At 43.9% G+C, this 15980-nt stretch overlaps 1 protein-coding gene across 4 annotated transcripts in view; it reads right to left on the reverse strand.

The window, feature by feature from the left end:
• Positions 1 to 15980, reverse strand: part of ESYT2 (extended synaptotagmin 2) — a 1091416-nt gene that overhangs the window by 583049 nt on the left and 492387 nt on the right. For all 4 annotated transcript variants that reach the window (XM_069647986.1, XM_069647985.1, XM_069647987.1 and 1 more), the window contains exon 6: positions 14328 to 14417. In XM_069647986.1, the coding sequence (XP_069504087.1) occupies positions 14328 to 14417 (90 nt within the window). The remainder of the gene's footprint in view (positions 1 to 14327; positions 14418 to 15980) is intronic.

Consider the following 15980-nt stretch of genomic DNA (forward strand, 5'->3'; position numbering starts at 1 on the left):
AGACAGTAACTAAAAACATGCATCTTATAATTTCTTAGAACATATCTCCTTTCTGGAGCCTATGAGCACTGGAGATCCCAGACCAAATGCCTCGGTATCCTTATTTCATGCACATCTTCCTGGGCAATAGCATGTGCATGAATTACTGCTTCTTTCATTTCTGTGCACCTAACTAATTACAAGCTTTAGAACATGTCATTGAACCTACCCATTGACCAGCCGACCTTTACCACACAGACCATAGCATGTCTCAAGCTTTACTATTGCATTAGGAGTACTGTTACTCCTGTGCGTACAATGGTCCAAGGCCAAATCTCTTTCTATTTTGAATAAATCTGATTTTGTTCCAATTTATTTTTGTTTAATTAGTTTTATTTTGGTTAAATAAACATTTTAACATCACATATAATTCATGTATATATTACATTCATTTTTAAATTCTTACAGCAATTCGTGCAAAAACCCTAATATAATGCTAATATAAAAACTATAGGTTTATAAAATATCTACACCAACTATAAAATGTTCAAATAATAAAAATGCAATGGATATCATACTTTAATCACGGAGTATACTTCAATCTAGCATATATAGACACATTTATGCATCATTACACAGTCTCCAGCACTTTTAACATTTTCTTGCACATGTAATATATGGGAAAATGCAATACCGTGGAGTTACCCAAAAAGGTAATGTCCAAGAGTGATCCAAGGCATAATTCGCCACTTCATAGCATACGTTTAGGTAAGTAACCCTTTTTGTGTACGTCACCTAGTTTCACACACTCAGTTAAAAGGTATTGCAATGTCTCAATATCTGTGTTACAGAATCTACAGAAACTTTGTACATATGGGATACCACTCCACACTCCTCTTGAATATGTTGGAAGCAGATCCAGTCTAAGCCTCATCAAAAACCTTCTTACATTTATATCATAGTTATTTGTGAGACAGCTACATGGAGTCTCAACCTGTTTAACATATACACCTTATTTTTTGACTGTACTCAGCTTTGTGATATTACGGTCCCAAACCCTTGCCAGGTTCTTTACCTTCTTTTCGATTACCAATAGCGGGATCTTTCTCCCACTTAAAACCAATTTCATTAAAGAACACCATAACATTATTTTTCCATTCTTTCGTTCTACATCGAAGACCATTATCACGCAATATATTACAGAAGTCTGAGTATATAGATTCCTCATAACGAGCATTAGTCAGCATATGAACGTAATAGATGCCCATCCTTATTTTCATCTGCGTAGTATTCAAAGTTATTAAACCAAGTTCACAATCAATCCCCTCTACAGGAATATTTTCTGGTAACCCTAATACTATACGCCACAGTTTACCCTCTAATTTCTTGAGGCATATTTTTCTTTTATCGTAAATGCTTCCAAACCATAAGCTAAACATTGTATACAAGACATTTATTATATAACTTCACTAGGCCTTCAATCAATAGGCTACTCTTATATCTTACAAAATGTATTATTACCCAAAATCTTTTTTCAATTTCCTGGCACACATAGCTCTCCAACATAGCCACATTCACTTTAGCTGATATGAAGATTCCCAGATAAATATAAGTATGAACAACTTCAATGTTCTCCTTTTCCATCATCCAATTATATTTCGCAGACTTTCTTTTCTTTTGGCGCAAATCATCATGATTTTAGATTTCTTGTAATTAATACTTAATTTGTTAATTATTCTTCGAATATTCACACAATTTGTTCAGACTACGCTGTAACCCAAACAGAGTTTGATCAGTAAGGTATCATCAGCGTGGGTTAACCAACTTATGGGAGATTCACCCATTTTTGGGGGAAATGATGGGCTTCGCTAAGGGAATTTTGCATATCAGATACATATATATTTATATAATGTGTGTGCCAGTGGACAGCCCCACTTAAGTCCAGGATTTGTCGATATTTCATCACTCAGGCTACCCTCCTGATTGAGGCGAACCTGGACCACATTATCAGTATACAGTTCCTGGAAAAAGTACAACGTAATAGGGCTCAGTTTTCCATCTCTCAATTTGAGCCAGGGAACGTCTATCAACTGTATCAAACACTCCTTTGAAATCTATGAAGCATATATATAGAGCTTTATCTCTCTGAATAATGCTTTGCCGTATCAGCTACAACAGCGTCCACACATTGGACAATGTACCCATCCAACGTCTGAAACCCGTTTGCATGTTAGATAGTACTTTATTCTTTTTTATCCTTACTTGAAGCAGGATTTGGCCCAACATTTTTGAACATGCATCAGACATAGCTAGGATCTGTAGTTATTGGGATTATCTCTTGTACCTTTTTTGAAAACAGGTATCAAAATGGATGCTTTCAAATTAATTGGAATAGTGACTGTTGTTACAATTGTGATAAACTGTTGAGAGAGTATTCTCGACCAAAACCATGGCCTGTGCTTATAAATCAGGTTTGCAATCTATCAGGACCTGCTGCTCTAGAATGTTTCAATTTAGATATCATTTTCTCAATATTTTCCCTACCACACTCAGGATTTAAATCAACATCATCCTCAATCCACTCAATTCCTTTTATATCAGGGGGGTTCTTCACTCTATTGCAGATCTGTCGGTCAAGCCTACTCCGCGTCATCTCACTTATAGGATATATTTTTTCCCCTCCAATGTACATATTGCAATAAGACTTGGATGGTTCCCATAATTTATGACCATCAGTATTTTTAAGCATACTGTGCATTTGAAACCACCTTAGCGAGGCATTCAACGCTCTTAACAACATTTTTATATTTCGCTTTTTTCATTAATTTGTTTTCCTTCACAAGGTCTGTACAAATGATCCTCTTTATAAGTTTGGTTTCTTTGTCATAGCTCTTCCTTTTCTCTAGCAATCAACACATCATATGTTTTCCTCTTAAGTATTATTTTATCACCATATCTAGTATCAACATTATTTATATACTGTTGTGCACTTTGAGCATGTTACAAACCTGTCCAATCCAATATTATCTTTACTGTTGATTCCCTTAAAAAGTTCTCAGAAAAGGACCCATATCTTTCCATATTCTTAACGGACCAATACATTCGGTTGCCTCCATGATTTAACATACACGCATCCAAGAAGCGTTCTCTTTGGACAGTTGGATACCGAACATTGGTACAGAATGATCACTTAAATGCGTGGGAAACAAACAAAGTTGACCAAAAAAACCTGCCATTGAATTGGGAAAGAATACATAATCTATCCATGAATAAGCATTCCTTGCAGACCATGAATAAGGGGATTTACCATCCCCCACGTTATCTATGAATAGTTGGCATAATTCATTAGCGTATATTAATTTTTCATATCCCGCATTAGGTTTGATATTATGCTCCATCTCTTGTATAATGGTAGGTCCACATTGGTTCACACTTATGGGGAATGTCTCCCTAATTTCCTTCATTGATTGTGTGAATCTTGAGTAATTCAAATCACCAACCATAATGTATATGGCCTTTCCATGTACACCAGAGTCCAATCCTCCATGATTCTATCTAGTTTTCAATCACTTGCTCCGAATCAAAATTAGGAGGATTATGCATGTTAATTATTCATATTTTCTGGGCAACTTCATTGATCATGGAATCTAGGGTAGTCGCCAATATACATGACTGGGTTGACACTTTCTAGTATTCAGTTTGGGTTAAATGATTCTTTGCTTCCAATATGAGACCACCTAATGGGCTACCCATCCCTGTGTATTTTGCCTTTTTTTGCATTCTTTCATATTCATCCAGTAAAAAATCAAGATATAAACAGGTCTCTTGAATAGCAAACACATCTGCACTCAACAAGATATCCATAACAGTGGTATTGGAGACAAAAAATGAAATCCTCTAGAATTCCAGGATATAAATCATAATTCCTCCTTAACCCCTGTCTTCTGTCAATCAATATAATCTCAATTCACATTCATTCATGGATATCCCATTGTTTGCCTTAATGGTGTGCACACCCACCTCCTTTAGTTCTTCAACAATTTTATAGACCAGATTCTCAATACTAATTGTACCCGGGTTTTCGTTACTCTCCATGAGTAATTTTGGTTTACCCGCTACCTCTGTATTGACCTCCTTTTCTTCCATTCTTATAAACTCATATCCAATCTTGCAGAACATGCTTGCATATAATAATATGCACTCACACACAATGGAGGAAACCATATGAATTATTGCCCAGTTAGGATCCCAAGCGCTTTTGGAAATTTCCACTAATTTGATCTACTGTGAGGAAATAACTTTTATCTGTAACTTGGTGTATCAGTTCCAACACATTATTCCTATTCAAGAATGGACTATGGGTAGAGGCATAAGTATCCACAATTTAGATCGTTTTAGTTTGAATCTGGGTAGAGCTCAAAATATATTTTATTCCTGGAATCCGTACTTTTTCCTACCCATCTATATAACTATTCTTTGTAGCTTCAAAAACCTCTGCCAGCTCACTCTCAATTTCACCGGATGGCTCATCCGTAGTATCAAGGTAACTCCCCTCCCTTTTGCCACAGATTTTGCCTTATTCTTCGTTTTCCGCTTCGGCTTTTCATTCAATAACCATGGTTTTAGTGCGCATTGTTTACGGCCTTCTTTGATCTTTGCTGCAATATTTGTTATGATCTTGCTTCACTTCCCTTTATTTTTGTCAGACCCATCAGGATTCTTACATATTAGATCATCCACCAGCTGAAAAAATGTGTCATTAGATTCTACACACCTAACTCTGTCCATATTAGTTTCGGCCAAAGATAAAGCCTCTCTCTTCCCTTTACTTTTTTCCTTATAATAATCTGTATTTTTTTTAATCAAGATTGTTGAATAGATTCTGTGCAATATAAGCACCCGCAGGCACTGCTTTCAGAACCACCTTAGACGACACATGTGGATCGTCATACACTGTGAGGATAGTCATCAGCGTTCAAACTAACACCGCCTGTATGACAGAAATCAGCTTGGGTATCCATCTCCTCCACAGTTAACACTGGGAATTTTACAATATTCAAAATCGCATCCACTAGTTTAGCCATACCTTCCTTTATGATTAACTGTTCTTTAAACCTGGAATTACATATGGTAAACAGCGCTTTTAATATCTTTAGGTATTCAGGTTTGCTCCTCGATTCCTCTCTCGAGGCACCCGTCAAGGAGAAAGACGAGTTCTCTCTTAAAGGAGATGACGCAAAAACCTAATCCACCATTTCTTTTAAAGCAGGAGTTCTTTCCAAATATGTGGCCATTATCTCACCAAATTGATATAGGCGAGTGTTACATTTATCCTTTGTTTGCCTCCATATTGGTAAAAATGTTTAGATTTAGGACTATATTCAATAATATGTTTTTATCAATGGGCTTGAGTTCCAAGATCTCACCCTTGTAATTTTAATTCCATGCACCTCGACCTCAACCATCTCCAGCAGTGTGTTGCGTTTGGTCTTGGGATTTAAATGTGGTATTTTGTCTTGTGGCATATGCGATTCTCCATGTTTCTCCCAAACCGCTTCAATCACAGCTAATGAGACCCCTTCTGTGTGTAATTTATTCATGTTATCATTGCCCTTTTTCTTCTTGGGAATGGCTCTCTTCATATTAGCCACTCATGTATTGCGTTTACAAGCCAATTTAACATTGCTCCTAAATTGGTATTTTTTCATTGTTGCTAGCATGTGAGCTTACTATATTTGCCATTTCTATAGAACTCACAAAATATAAATGACAGCCTAATTTCCAAACAAGTATAATAATCGTGCCCACACTACCAGCAGCCAAATACCTTATTAACAAGTACATCCAGAACAACTCCTACCATGAGCGTGATGGCTTATAAAGGTTGGCCTGAAGCAGTCCACTTTCTTTCTTAAAGGCCACACCGACACCCCACAGACCAACAGTCTAACAGCACTCAACGTGCACTCCTTGGTGTGTGCACGCTGGTGCGTGTGGTTGTGAACTTTAAGCAGGCCGCTGGGAGAAAGGGGGCGTGGCCTGACCAATATGTAAAAAATAGTTATAATATAAGTCCAGGTTTGTGCAGCACTACAAGGAAATAAAGGAAAGTGTTACACATAATTGTGCAGTTAATCCAAGTTGGTTACAGTGTTCAGCATTCAGCAATCAGCATTCTTATGATATACCTCGTAGATGCACGTTCATTGAGGATTCCAATCGCAGTCCAAGTCTCTCCAGCCTAACAGCACTCAATGTGCACGCACTGTGTAATTTAAGCAGGCACCCTGGAAAAAGGGTGGCGTGGCCCGACCAATATGTAAAACATATTTATAAGTCCAAGCTTGTGCAGCACTTGTAGCTTGTAGATGAACGTTTGTTGAGGATTCAAACCAGCAGTCCAAGTCCCTCCAGCCTAACAGCACTCTATGTGCATTCCTTAGTATTTTGTAAAAATATATCCTTTTATGGACACTCAATCCATAATAACCCGCTAAGAATAATCTAATCACTATTTCTTTATATGTTAGACAGTTGTTATCTGGCTTGTAAATCTTGTCATGAAAGTGTTCATTTGTTCTAGTGTGAAGCCCATATTTTAAAAGACGCATTTGTTTAGATTATTGAGCTAAACTTAAATCAAGCATCATTTTTGTAGCTCCAACCAGAACTGGGCGTTGTATGCTGTAGGACTTTGAGGATGTGTGCTACACAACAATCTCCACCACCTATCTCTTGATCCTACTCTCTTCTCCATTGACAGACTACTCAGACGAGGTAGCCTATCAGGCTTAAACAGGACGATGCATGAATCCAACCTGCCGCTCATTTAGAATGGCTGTGAATCAAGCATCATTTTTGTAGCTCCAACCAGAACTGGGCGTTGTATGCTGTAGGACTTTGAGGATGTGTGCTACACCACATAACCCACGCAATACTCCAAAGAAAGCTTTGCGATAACCAAAATGCCTCGTTTCTGCTTAGTGTGCGCCTTGATGCTACATGTAACATCTAGGTACAGCCACCTATCTCTTGATCCTACTCTCTTCTCCATAGACAGACTACTCAGAAGAGGTAACCTATCGGGCCTAAACAGGACGATGCATGAATCCAACCTGCCGCTCATTTAGAATGACTGTGCAAACAAGCTCCTTGTTCCTGAATATGCTCCTCCAGGCATTCTTTGTTGCTGCTCCATTCTCTCTCTGAGAAATCACTTCTCAAACTTAAACCTCCCTTCTGTTCCTTTCCTTGTCTGCGCTCCCTCCTTCATACTTCTATCGCCAACCGTTTTTCTGCTATTAAGTCTTGGATGCTCACTTACTGTCTGCACATCAATTCATGCAAGACTGAAATGCTTCCCTTCCTGGCACCTTATTCTCACTATTTTCACCCCTTCCATTACCTGCTTTGCATGCAATTCTTTCTCCCTTTTCTTCTGCTCTCAATCTATGTGTCATTCTTGATCCTTTACCTTTCAAATCTCTTCACTTCCTCATTCCTGCCATTTTCAACTTAATACCTGCACATGCCGATACCACCTCTACAATATACGCAAAATACGTTCCTCCCTCACATTCCACGCCACCAAACTCCAAATTTCCTCTCTCTTCTTCTCCCGCCTCTTCTACTGCTCTTCTCTAATCTTTGGACTTCCTGCATCTCAACTTGCCCCTCTTAAATCCATATACCACTCTGCTGTTCGAACCCTCTGTCTCCTTACCTCCCGTGACTCCATCTCTTCCTCACTCTCTTACCTTGGCTGGCTACCTTTCCACTCACAGCTTAAATTCCACTTTCTCTGCCTTGTCTTCAAATCTCTCTATGGTCTTGCTCCTCCTCATCTCTCCTCCCTTCTCTCCTTCTACTCCCCATCCCGCCCCCTTCGCTCCACTGACCATTTCCTCCTCACTGTTCCTCCCGTTTCCGCTCATTCCGACTCCTTGCACCTCTGCACTGGAACTCACTCCCTCTTACAATCCGCTCTACTACGACCTTCGCCTCATTTCGCACTTCCCTTAAATCCCTCCTCCTCCATTCTCCCCCTTGAAAACTTCCCCTCTCACCTGATTCCTCTCTCCCCTTTCCTACTCCTCTCTCTTCCTCTTCCATTTTCCCTCGCCCTTGTCCAACTCCCACTCCTCCCCCACCTCTTCCCTCTCCCCTTTCTACCCCCCCTCAGTTAATTGCTCTTTGCACTGTTTTGTTGAATGATTCAAGATGTAAATTTTGCTCCCGTTGTTAAGTGTTGTTGGTTATTTGTATTCTGTTGTTCCATTGTACAACGCCTTGGTGTAAAGCGCTCTATAAATAAATAAATCAATCAATCAATACCATCTGCAAAATTCAACAATTTCAAACCTTCTCTGCTGCTAAGACTCTTATTCTCACACTGATCTTCTCTGACCTTGACTACTGTTCTTCACGTCTCCTTGGCCTTCCAGATTAGGCGCTCTCATCTTAACCCTCTCTTTAACTCCAGCTTCCATTCCTCCTCTGCACTGCTACCCTATCGCTCTCCCTCGCAAGCTTTTTTTTTAAATTGGCATTGTTCCCTGCTCATTTTCAATATCACTACCTTCATATGGTTGTGTGGGGGAAGTTTGGAATTGAAAATGTTACGTACTCCCCAAGCATACTGCTGTATTATAATATTGACTAGGCACTGCACACTGACATGTTTTAAACACTGTTACTTGGCTGTGCAAGGTGAGGCTTTTAGCTGCATGTCTTTGCGATGAAGGCTCTTCACCTAGTGTGTAGTTATGCTTGCCTCTGTCGTGCTTCACTTTTGGCATATGTAAGCGTGTTTAACACTCCTGCTTTCTAGGAAAAGCAGCTTTAGAACCAGGAATCATCCTACTGTAAGCATGCTTGCCTGCCTCAGACTGTGTGTGAACCTTTGAGGAGTATATTCATCTCAACTAAGTGTATCAAGTAATGCCATCCTCCCTGATAACACTGCCTTAACATGTAAGAACGCAGCTGGTATCAAAGACTTGTTTGTTTGTTTGTTTGTTTGGTAATGCACACCAAACCCTTAGGTAGGTGGGCGCAGCAGTTACAAGGATACAGATAAGTACATAAATCATAAACATTCATATTACATACAGTTTGGGCGGGGAGTACACAATGCCTAGTGGTTACATAGATGGGGCAGATGGATGTAGATATATATAGATGCGCAGGTTTATACAAAGATCAGAGGTCCAGATGGTAAGCCGATGCTAGATGTCGTTAGTTCGCAGCCAGTTCTGCAAATTCCGTCTGAAACTAGAGTAGGAACAAGTTACTTACCCGTAACTGTTGTTCTCCAGCATGGGTCTGGCATGGATTCACATGCTCATGAATATTCCCCGTCGTCAGGTTGGGAATCCTCGGTAAAGAAAAAACCAGTATCAGTTTCGTTTCTGATCCGTCTTTCGTAGTAGTAACCAATCACTGATCTCTGTGTCATACTGACCACAGCCAATGACTGCCCTCTACCTAAGCCCCGCCTGTGGCAGCCATCTTCAGATTTGGTAGCACGTGAAGTGGCAGTATGACCAAGTGAAGAGCCGCAGAGGGGTAGGCGGGAGGGTTCGCATGTGAATCCATGCCAGACCCATGCTGGAGAACAACAGTTACAGGTAAGTAACTTGTTCCTTCTCCAGCATGGGGTCTGGCATGGATTCACATGCTCATGAATAAAGAATACATAGCAGTACACACATGCACAACCACGGGAGGTGGCAAAGGCTCAACATTAAGCATTACATCAAACTCAACATTAAGCAAATCTTACCTTCTCACCAGGCTCACCTTAGGCGAACAGGTTGCGCAGCACTGCTTGGCCGACCCTGGACTCCTCCCTGGAATCCCGATCGACGCTGTAGAATTTCGTGAAGGTGTGCGTCGACCTCCACGTAGCAGCCCTGCAGATGTCCAGCAAGAACACACCAGATAGGAACGCCGTGGTAGCTGCGATCGCTTTGGTGGAATGGGCTCTCGGACGGCCAGGCAGCGGTCGGTTTGCCAACCGATGACAGTACATGATACAGCCGGAGAGCCATCCGGAAATGGAAGCCTTCGAGAGAGCCTTCCCCTGATTGACAGGTCCAAAATTCACAAAGAGTTGTGACGTCTTCCGAAAACACTTTGTGCGGTCCACGTAGAACTTCAGCGCTCTAGCCACATCCAGCGAGTGCAAAGTCCTTTCAGCCGGCGACGAAGGCGACGGGAAGAAAACAGGCAACACCAAGGGTTCGTTGAGGTGGAAGTCCGACGGCACTTTGGGCATGAAGGAGTGGTGCGTCCTGAGCACTACCTTCGTGTTGTGAAAAGTCAAGTACGGGGCCTTGCAGGAAAGGACCTGGATCTCTCCCACCCGTCGTGCGGAGGTGATGGCCACAAGAAATGCTGTTTTCCACGACAAGAACTTCAACGGAGCCGAGTGCAGAGGCTCGAACGGAGGTCCCATGAGCTTGGTCAGCACCACGTTGAGCTCCCACGCCGGGGCCGGAGCCTTCACTGGCGGGAAGGATCTGTATAGTCCCTTCATGAACTCTTCCACCAGACGATCCATTGAACGGCATGTCCAAGACTCTGGTCTGCACGTCTTGACGGAAGTCAGTAGCCTTGAGCCATCCACGCCGCCTAAGGCACACGCCGTTGCCCAACTGGCAAAATCCAGTGTCGGCGATGTCCGTCGCAATCGTAATGGCGTGGTCCGACGCCACCTCACCTTCCTGCAAGATCTCTAGGGCATCCGCCCTCTTGTCGTCCGGTAGGAAGTCCAGCAGGGGGGCTAGTTTGTACCACAGCTCCCTGTCGTAGCGGGCTACGATAGCCAAGGCGTTGGCCGCCTTAATCGTCGTCGCTGCAGACGAGATGACCCTGCGTCCCATCGTATCCAATTTCTTTCCCTCGCCGTCCGGCGGGGAAGTCGACGTGGAGGCTGCACCCCCCCCCCCGCTTTCTTCCTGGCCGCCGCGGAGACGACGGAGTCCGGGGTCGGCTTTGCCCGGAGGCACAAGGGGGCCGCGTCCGGGACCCGGTACTTCTTCTCGTACCGATCCCTTCTAGCCGGCGTCGTGGATGGGTTCTTGAGGAGGGCGAGGCCCTCATCCCAAATATCGTCCAGTAGAGGCACGGAGAGGACCGTCTACCTCTTGGCCTCGCGCCATTGATAAAGGAAACCTTCCTTCTTCTTCTCCTCCAGGCAGAGATGGAAGAGCTCAGATGCCCTGGCGATCATGGAGTGAAACGATCCAATCTCGTCGGGCGGGGAAGCCCGGGTGGGAGGTGACAACGGCAGATCCTCGACGTAAACCTAGTCGTCCGTACCCGTCGCGGCCGTGTCAGTCCCCGTATCATCCCCACGAGTCGTGGACGGGGAGGAGGGCTGAACAGGGCGCGATGGCTGAAAAGGAGGTGGAGGGTGAATCCTTCTTCTCTTAGGGGGAGGGCTCCCAGAAGGGCCTGGCTCCGGGTCCCCCGTCGGGAGCGGTTCCTCCGCTGGTGGTAACGGCAGTCTCGTCCTTATCTCCGAGCATAAGGACTGTATAACCAACAAAATGGCCGCCGAGTTGTCTTGCGGCGCTGGTTGAGGGGAGTCCAACAGGCGGTCAGGGGCCCCGTCGGCACCCTCGACGATATCGTCGTCTCCTCCGTCGGGATCCCTCCCGACGGGCTGGTCTTCTTCCACGCCAACGCCGTGGCTTAAGACCTCGATCAGCTCTTCCTCAGAGGTTGAGGCCGAATCCACGACGACCTCCTGCCCCTACTTTTTCTTCTCCGTCGGAGGTTTCACGGGGGTCCTGTCGATGGGCATAAAAGAGGACTCCCTCCGCGGTGGCAGGGAGACTCTGAGCCCCGAGGTCGCCACCACTGGTGTAGCCTCCACAGGCTGAGCCAGGGCCGCCGCGACTGTCTCGATAGAGGCCTTGGCCGGATGGATTAAGGCTTTCACCACCTTAGGTGCGCTCACCGCCTTCTCCTTGGGGGAGTGGGGACACTGCCTCGCTCTCCCTCCGATGGGGCCTTCGAGCTCGACCGGGGCCTCTCCAGGAGCTTCGCCGGGTGCTCGGCCTTCCTCTTACCCGAACCAGAGCGTTGGCTCGTGGTTGATGGTGCCGGGGAGGATGCGCCCTGCCTGGCGCCAGTAGAGCCCGACCGTTCGGCGCTCCCGGTGCCAGCGGACTCGCGGTGCTTGGCCTTGTGTTGGACCCCCGTCGCCGGGGCGTCCTCAAAGGTCTTAGAAGACCGCTCGGATTTCTTCCTCTTCTTCTCGCCCGACGGGCCAGTTGGCGAGACGTTGATGGCGGTCCTTCATGGTCCGCTCCGACATATTGCCGCAAAGCGCACAGTCCTTCTCCACATGCGTCTTGTCCTCATGTAGGCAGTAAAGACAAAAGGAGTGTTCGTCCTCCTTAAAGACATTCTGAAGCTGGCATCCAGGGCAGACCCTGAACAGCTTTCCGGGCGTCGAGCTTCCCTTCTCCTGGGCCATGTCCGAGATGGGCCTGAGAAACTTCTGGAGTCCTCCAAAAGCGTAGCTCGACGAAATCTTCACCCTTGAGGGGCGTAGACGAATCCGACACGGGTCCCCGTTGATCAGATGAAGAATCGGTGGAGCTTGAGGCTCTATTTGACTGAAAAAAAATCGAAGTTTTTGAGAAAAAACGTGAAAGAATAGCACTAATGCTCGAGAGCAATAGCACGAGGATCCCAACACTTGAACATGCGGTAAAAATTTGAAGATGGCTGCCAGAGGTGGGGCTTAGGTAGAGGGCAGTCATTGGCTGTGGTCAGTATGACGCAGAGATCAGTGATTGGTTACTACTACACAAGACAGATCAGAAACGAAACTGATACTGGTTTTTTTCTTTACCGAGGATTCCCAGCCTGACGACGGGGAATATTCATGAGCATGTGAATCCATGCCAGACCCCATGCTGGAGAAGGGTTGTTCCACTCTGATGGAAGCAGGCAAAGCATTCCATGAGAGAGCAGCTTTGACAGGGAAGCTAGTTGCTTTGTTCCCCGCTTATAACATTGTTTCAGTACGATTCCCTGCCCTGTCTGGACCTCCCTATACATTAAAATGCATGGGTTCCTTTGGGTATAAGAACGGTGCCCGGACGGATGGGGTTCTCACTTGCGCCAAAGTCGCGTACTATCATTGGATTATGGTGTCCTGTTGCCTGTGTTTACGAATACATTTTTCACCAATCCACCAGAATAGTCAGTGGTCAAATTTCCCAAAAAAGTTCTTAAATGTGTACATGATTTAGCCCCCTCTTCTCTTGTCTCCGTTTAGTCTACCCCTTGTTCTCTTTGGTCCACTTCTCTAGTAGCTGTTCCACGCCCTACCTCAGCCAAGTCCCCCTTTCACTCATTTGCCCTTTTTGTCTCCAAACTCTGGAATGCTCCTCAATATTGTCTCTGGCTTGACCTCCAATCCTCCATCGTGTTGTGGGCCTCCCCATTTGCTCATATATTATTATTCCAACCGTTCTTTTTTTTAGAACTGTACAGTGCTTAGGCTTAAATGCATCAAACATTGAAATAATCAATAAGCACGTTAAACTCCCATCACAGCTGCAGTAGGTCGTCCTCACCAGGTCCTTTGCAACACATAGTTGCTTGCAACTCCTGCTAAATCAAGAGAAAAAAAGAGCTGCACTACTGGGTCGATTTTACAGCGTGAAAGCTCATGTAAATTAAATGCATATGTTAAGGGTTGCTTGCACATATCACTGAACATAAGGCACAGCCATGCACAATTGAGACTTTCAGCTACAGCAGTGCCACGTGTGGTAGCCAAGTAAGGCGTTCATATTAGAGGAAATAATATTAGAGCATTAACAAAGACAGATTATGGGATTCTACGTAATGCACAGTTGCCAAAATGCTAATTTAGCCAACATTTCCTTATATAGTCATACAGTCGGGCAGAGAAGTGCACACAGATGGGTCCCTGCCAAACGCGCTATGTTGGGGAAAACAAATGGCAATGCAAGTTGCCAACAATCCTCCTTGGCCACGAGAAAGGAGGAATGCTCTTTTGCAACACTTCCAAAAGGTCTGACATTTCACATTCTTTGCACGCTTCCTGGAAATGCCCACTCATCTCAGCTCAGCGCTGCAATGTGAAGGTAACTTATTGTCTCATCTTTCACTAAATCTGACCTTTACTACAGCATTGTACACAAATTCAAGATAAATTATATAGATGAACGTGCATCCAAGCAAAGGCATGTCATGTTTTAAAGCACAATGCCAGTTTTAAAGAAAAACAAAAAAAAGAATATATTCAGAGCATATTTATTTATTTGGATCTACAAAGCACTTTCAACAATACTCACAGGTTTCCTAAGGAAGAAGAGGGACACGGAACCAATCAGGGGCATGTCTCCAATCAGAGGTTCCAGAATGACGCGCATTGTTCCATGAAGCTGAGAAAATGAGAGGAGACAATGAGTGGAGTCTTCCAAAAAATAACATGACACTTTTATCGTGACATTACTACATTTAAACACGATTGCAATTGGCATTATGTATGCAGGAAAATAATTTCTGTCAAAAAATGTGCACATAACTAAATTGGCAGGTATATAGATTTTAAAATGTTCTTTGCTAAAGCAATGTTTTTATTTAAATGTTATTGGCAATTTATAACGAAACTTTCAAGCCGCCAATCCACATTAAGCAAGAAATAATGAACGGCAGCGCATGTCAAAATCCTTCCTATTCGGCCATGCAGTCCAGCACTGTCAGGGGCACTCAGGTCTGTGCTCTTCAACATTTTCAAAGAAATCACTTTAAACCCCTGTGAAACATGGGATCATGCCATCCCAATTTGACAGAAGATCTACTTTCACTTTTTGCAAACACAGTGGAACAAATGAAAAGATAGATTGCCGAACACTACAAGCAAAATGATTAGGAGCATCAAAGCAGCATTGGCCATACTAATGCCATGTACAGCCAGGAGAAACAAGGACTAGATGAGTAGCACCAGACAGCAATTATCAGACATTTTTAATTGCTTTTAATTGCTCAGGATACCATGGTAAGTGCCAGAAAATACACAAGGATGGATTAAGGAAAGTAACCTGTGCCTCTGCTGCCCCAAAATCCCGGTTCTACACTTTGGCAAGGCGAGGTCAAAGCAACGACTTTCCCCCAGGCCCTGCACTGCTGGTCAGCCCCCCTACCGGGCTACCCAACTTAGAAAGATGGAGGTTCATTACTTTTGACCCTCCTTTCTGAAAACGAATGCAATACAAGTGCGCCATCACAAAGAAAACATGCTAAAACATGCCACAGTCATGCTTAGGTAACATCACAATGTGCAGCACCAGGTATGGGTTTTGGAGTTAGAACCTATGAACTACTTTAATAATATGCACATTGTTGTGGTGGGTTGGAGCAACTCCCCATCCTTCTGTGTGAGGGGGCCAATCTCGCTGGGACTAGGGTGGTCCGGCAGCTACCCTAAATTCCCCCTAAAGGATGGATGGAGCAGGATTCTCTGGTGTCTCCTCCCCACTCTTGCAGATAGTAAACCCATATGTTCCCAATACCAGCGTAGAGCCCAAGGTAGAGAGCCTTCAATAAGGACTACAATCCTCAGAATGCTGTAGGATTGGAGCCCTCACAATGCAGAGCTGATCCGCAAACAATACTCAGTTATAAGCCAGCACGATCATGTATTGAGAGAAGAGAGTACCCCAGTGAATGAGACAATCGCTTAGCCTCAAAAAGTAGCAAAGAAGCTTCACTTAGCCTAGAATCTTTGGAATGCTAGAGCCCAAAAGCAATGTTTTACTACTTCCAAGAGGCACCTATGGCATCACACGCTTATAAATGCTACTCCTAATGGGTTCACGGGAGGAGGTAAGGTGCCTAATCTGATATTTAACCAATGAAGGCCGAGCTGTCATAATTATAGTATAGTATAATTTAGTATATTATTATATGTATTATAGATTGAATTGGAGAACATAGCTGACCTG

This window comes from Ambystoma mexicanum, chromosome 2q (assembly GCF_040938575.1).
Source record: "Ambystoma mexicanum isolate Mex_15411 chromosome 2q, UKY_AmexF1_1, whole genome shotgun sequence".
Lineage (NCBI taxonomy): Eukaryota > Metazoa > Chordata > Amphibia > Caudata > Ambystomatidae > Ambystoma > Ambystoma mexicanum.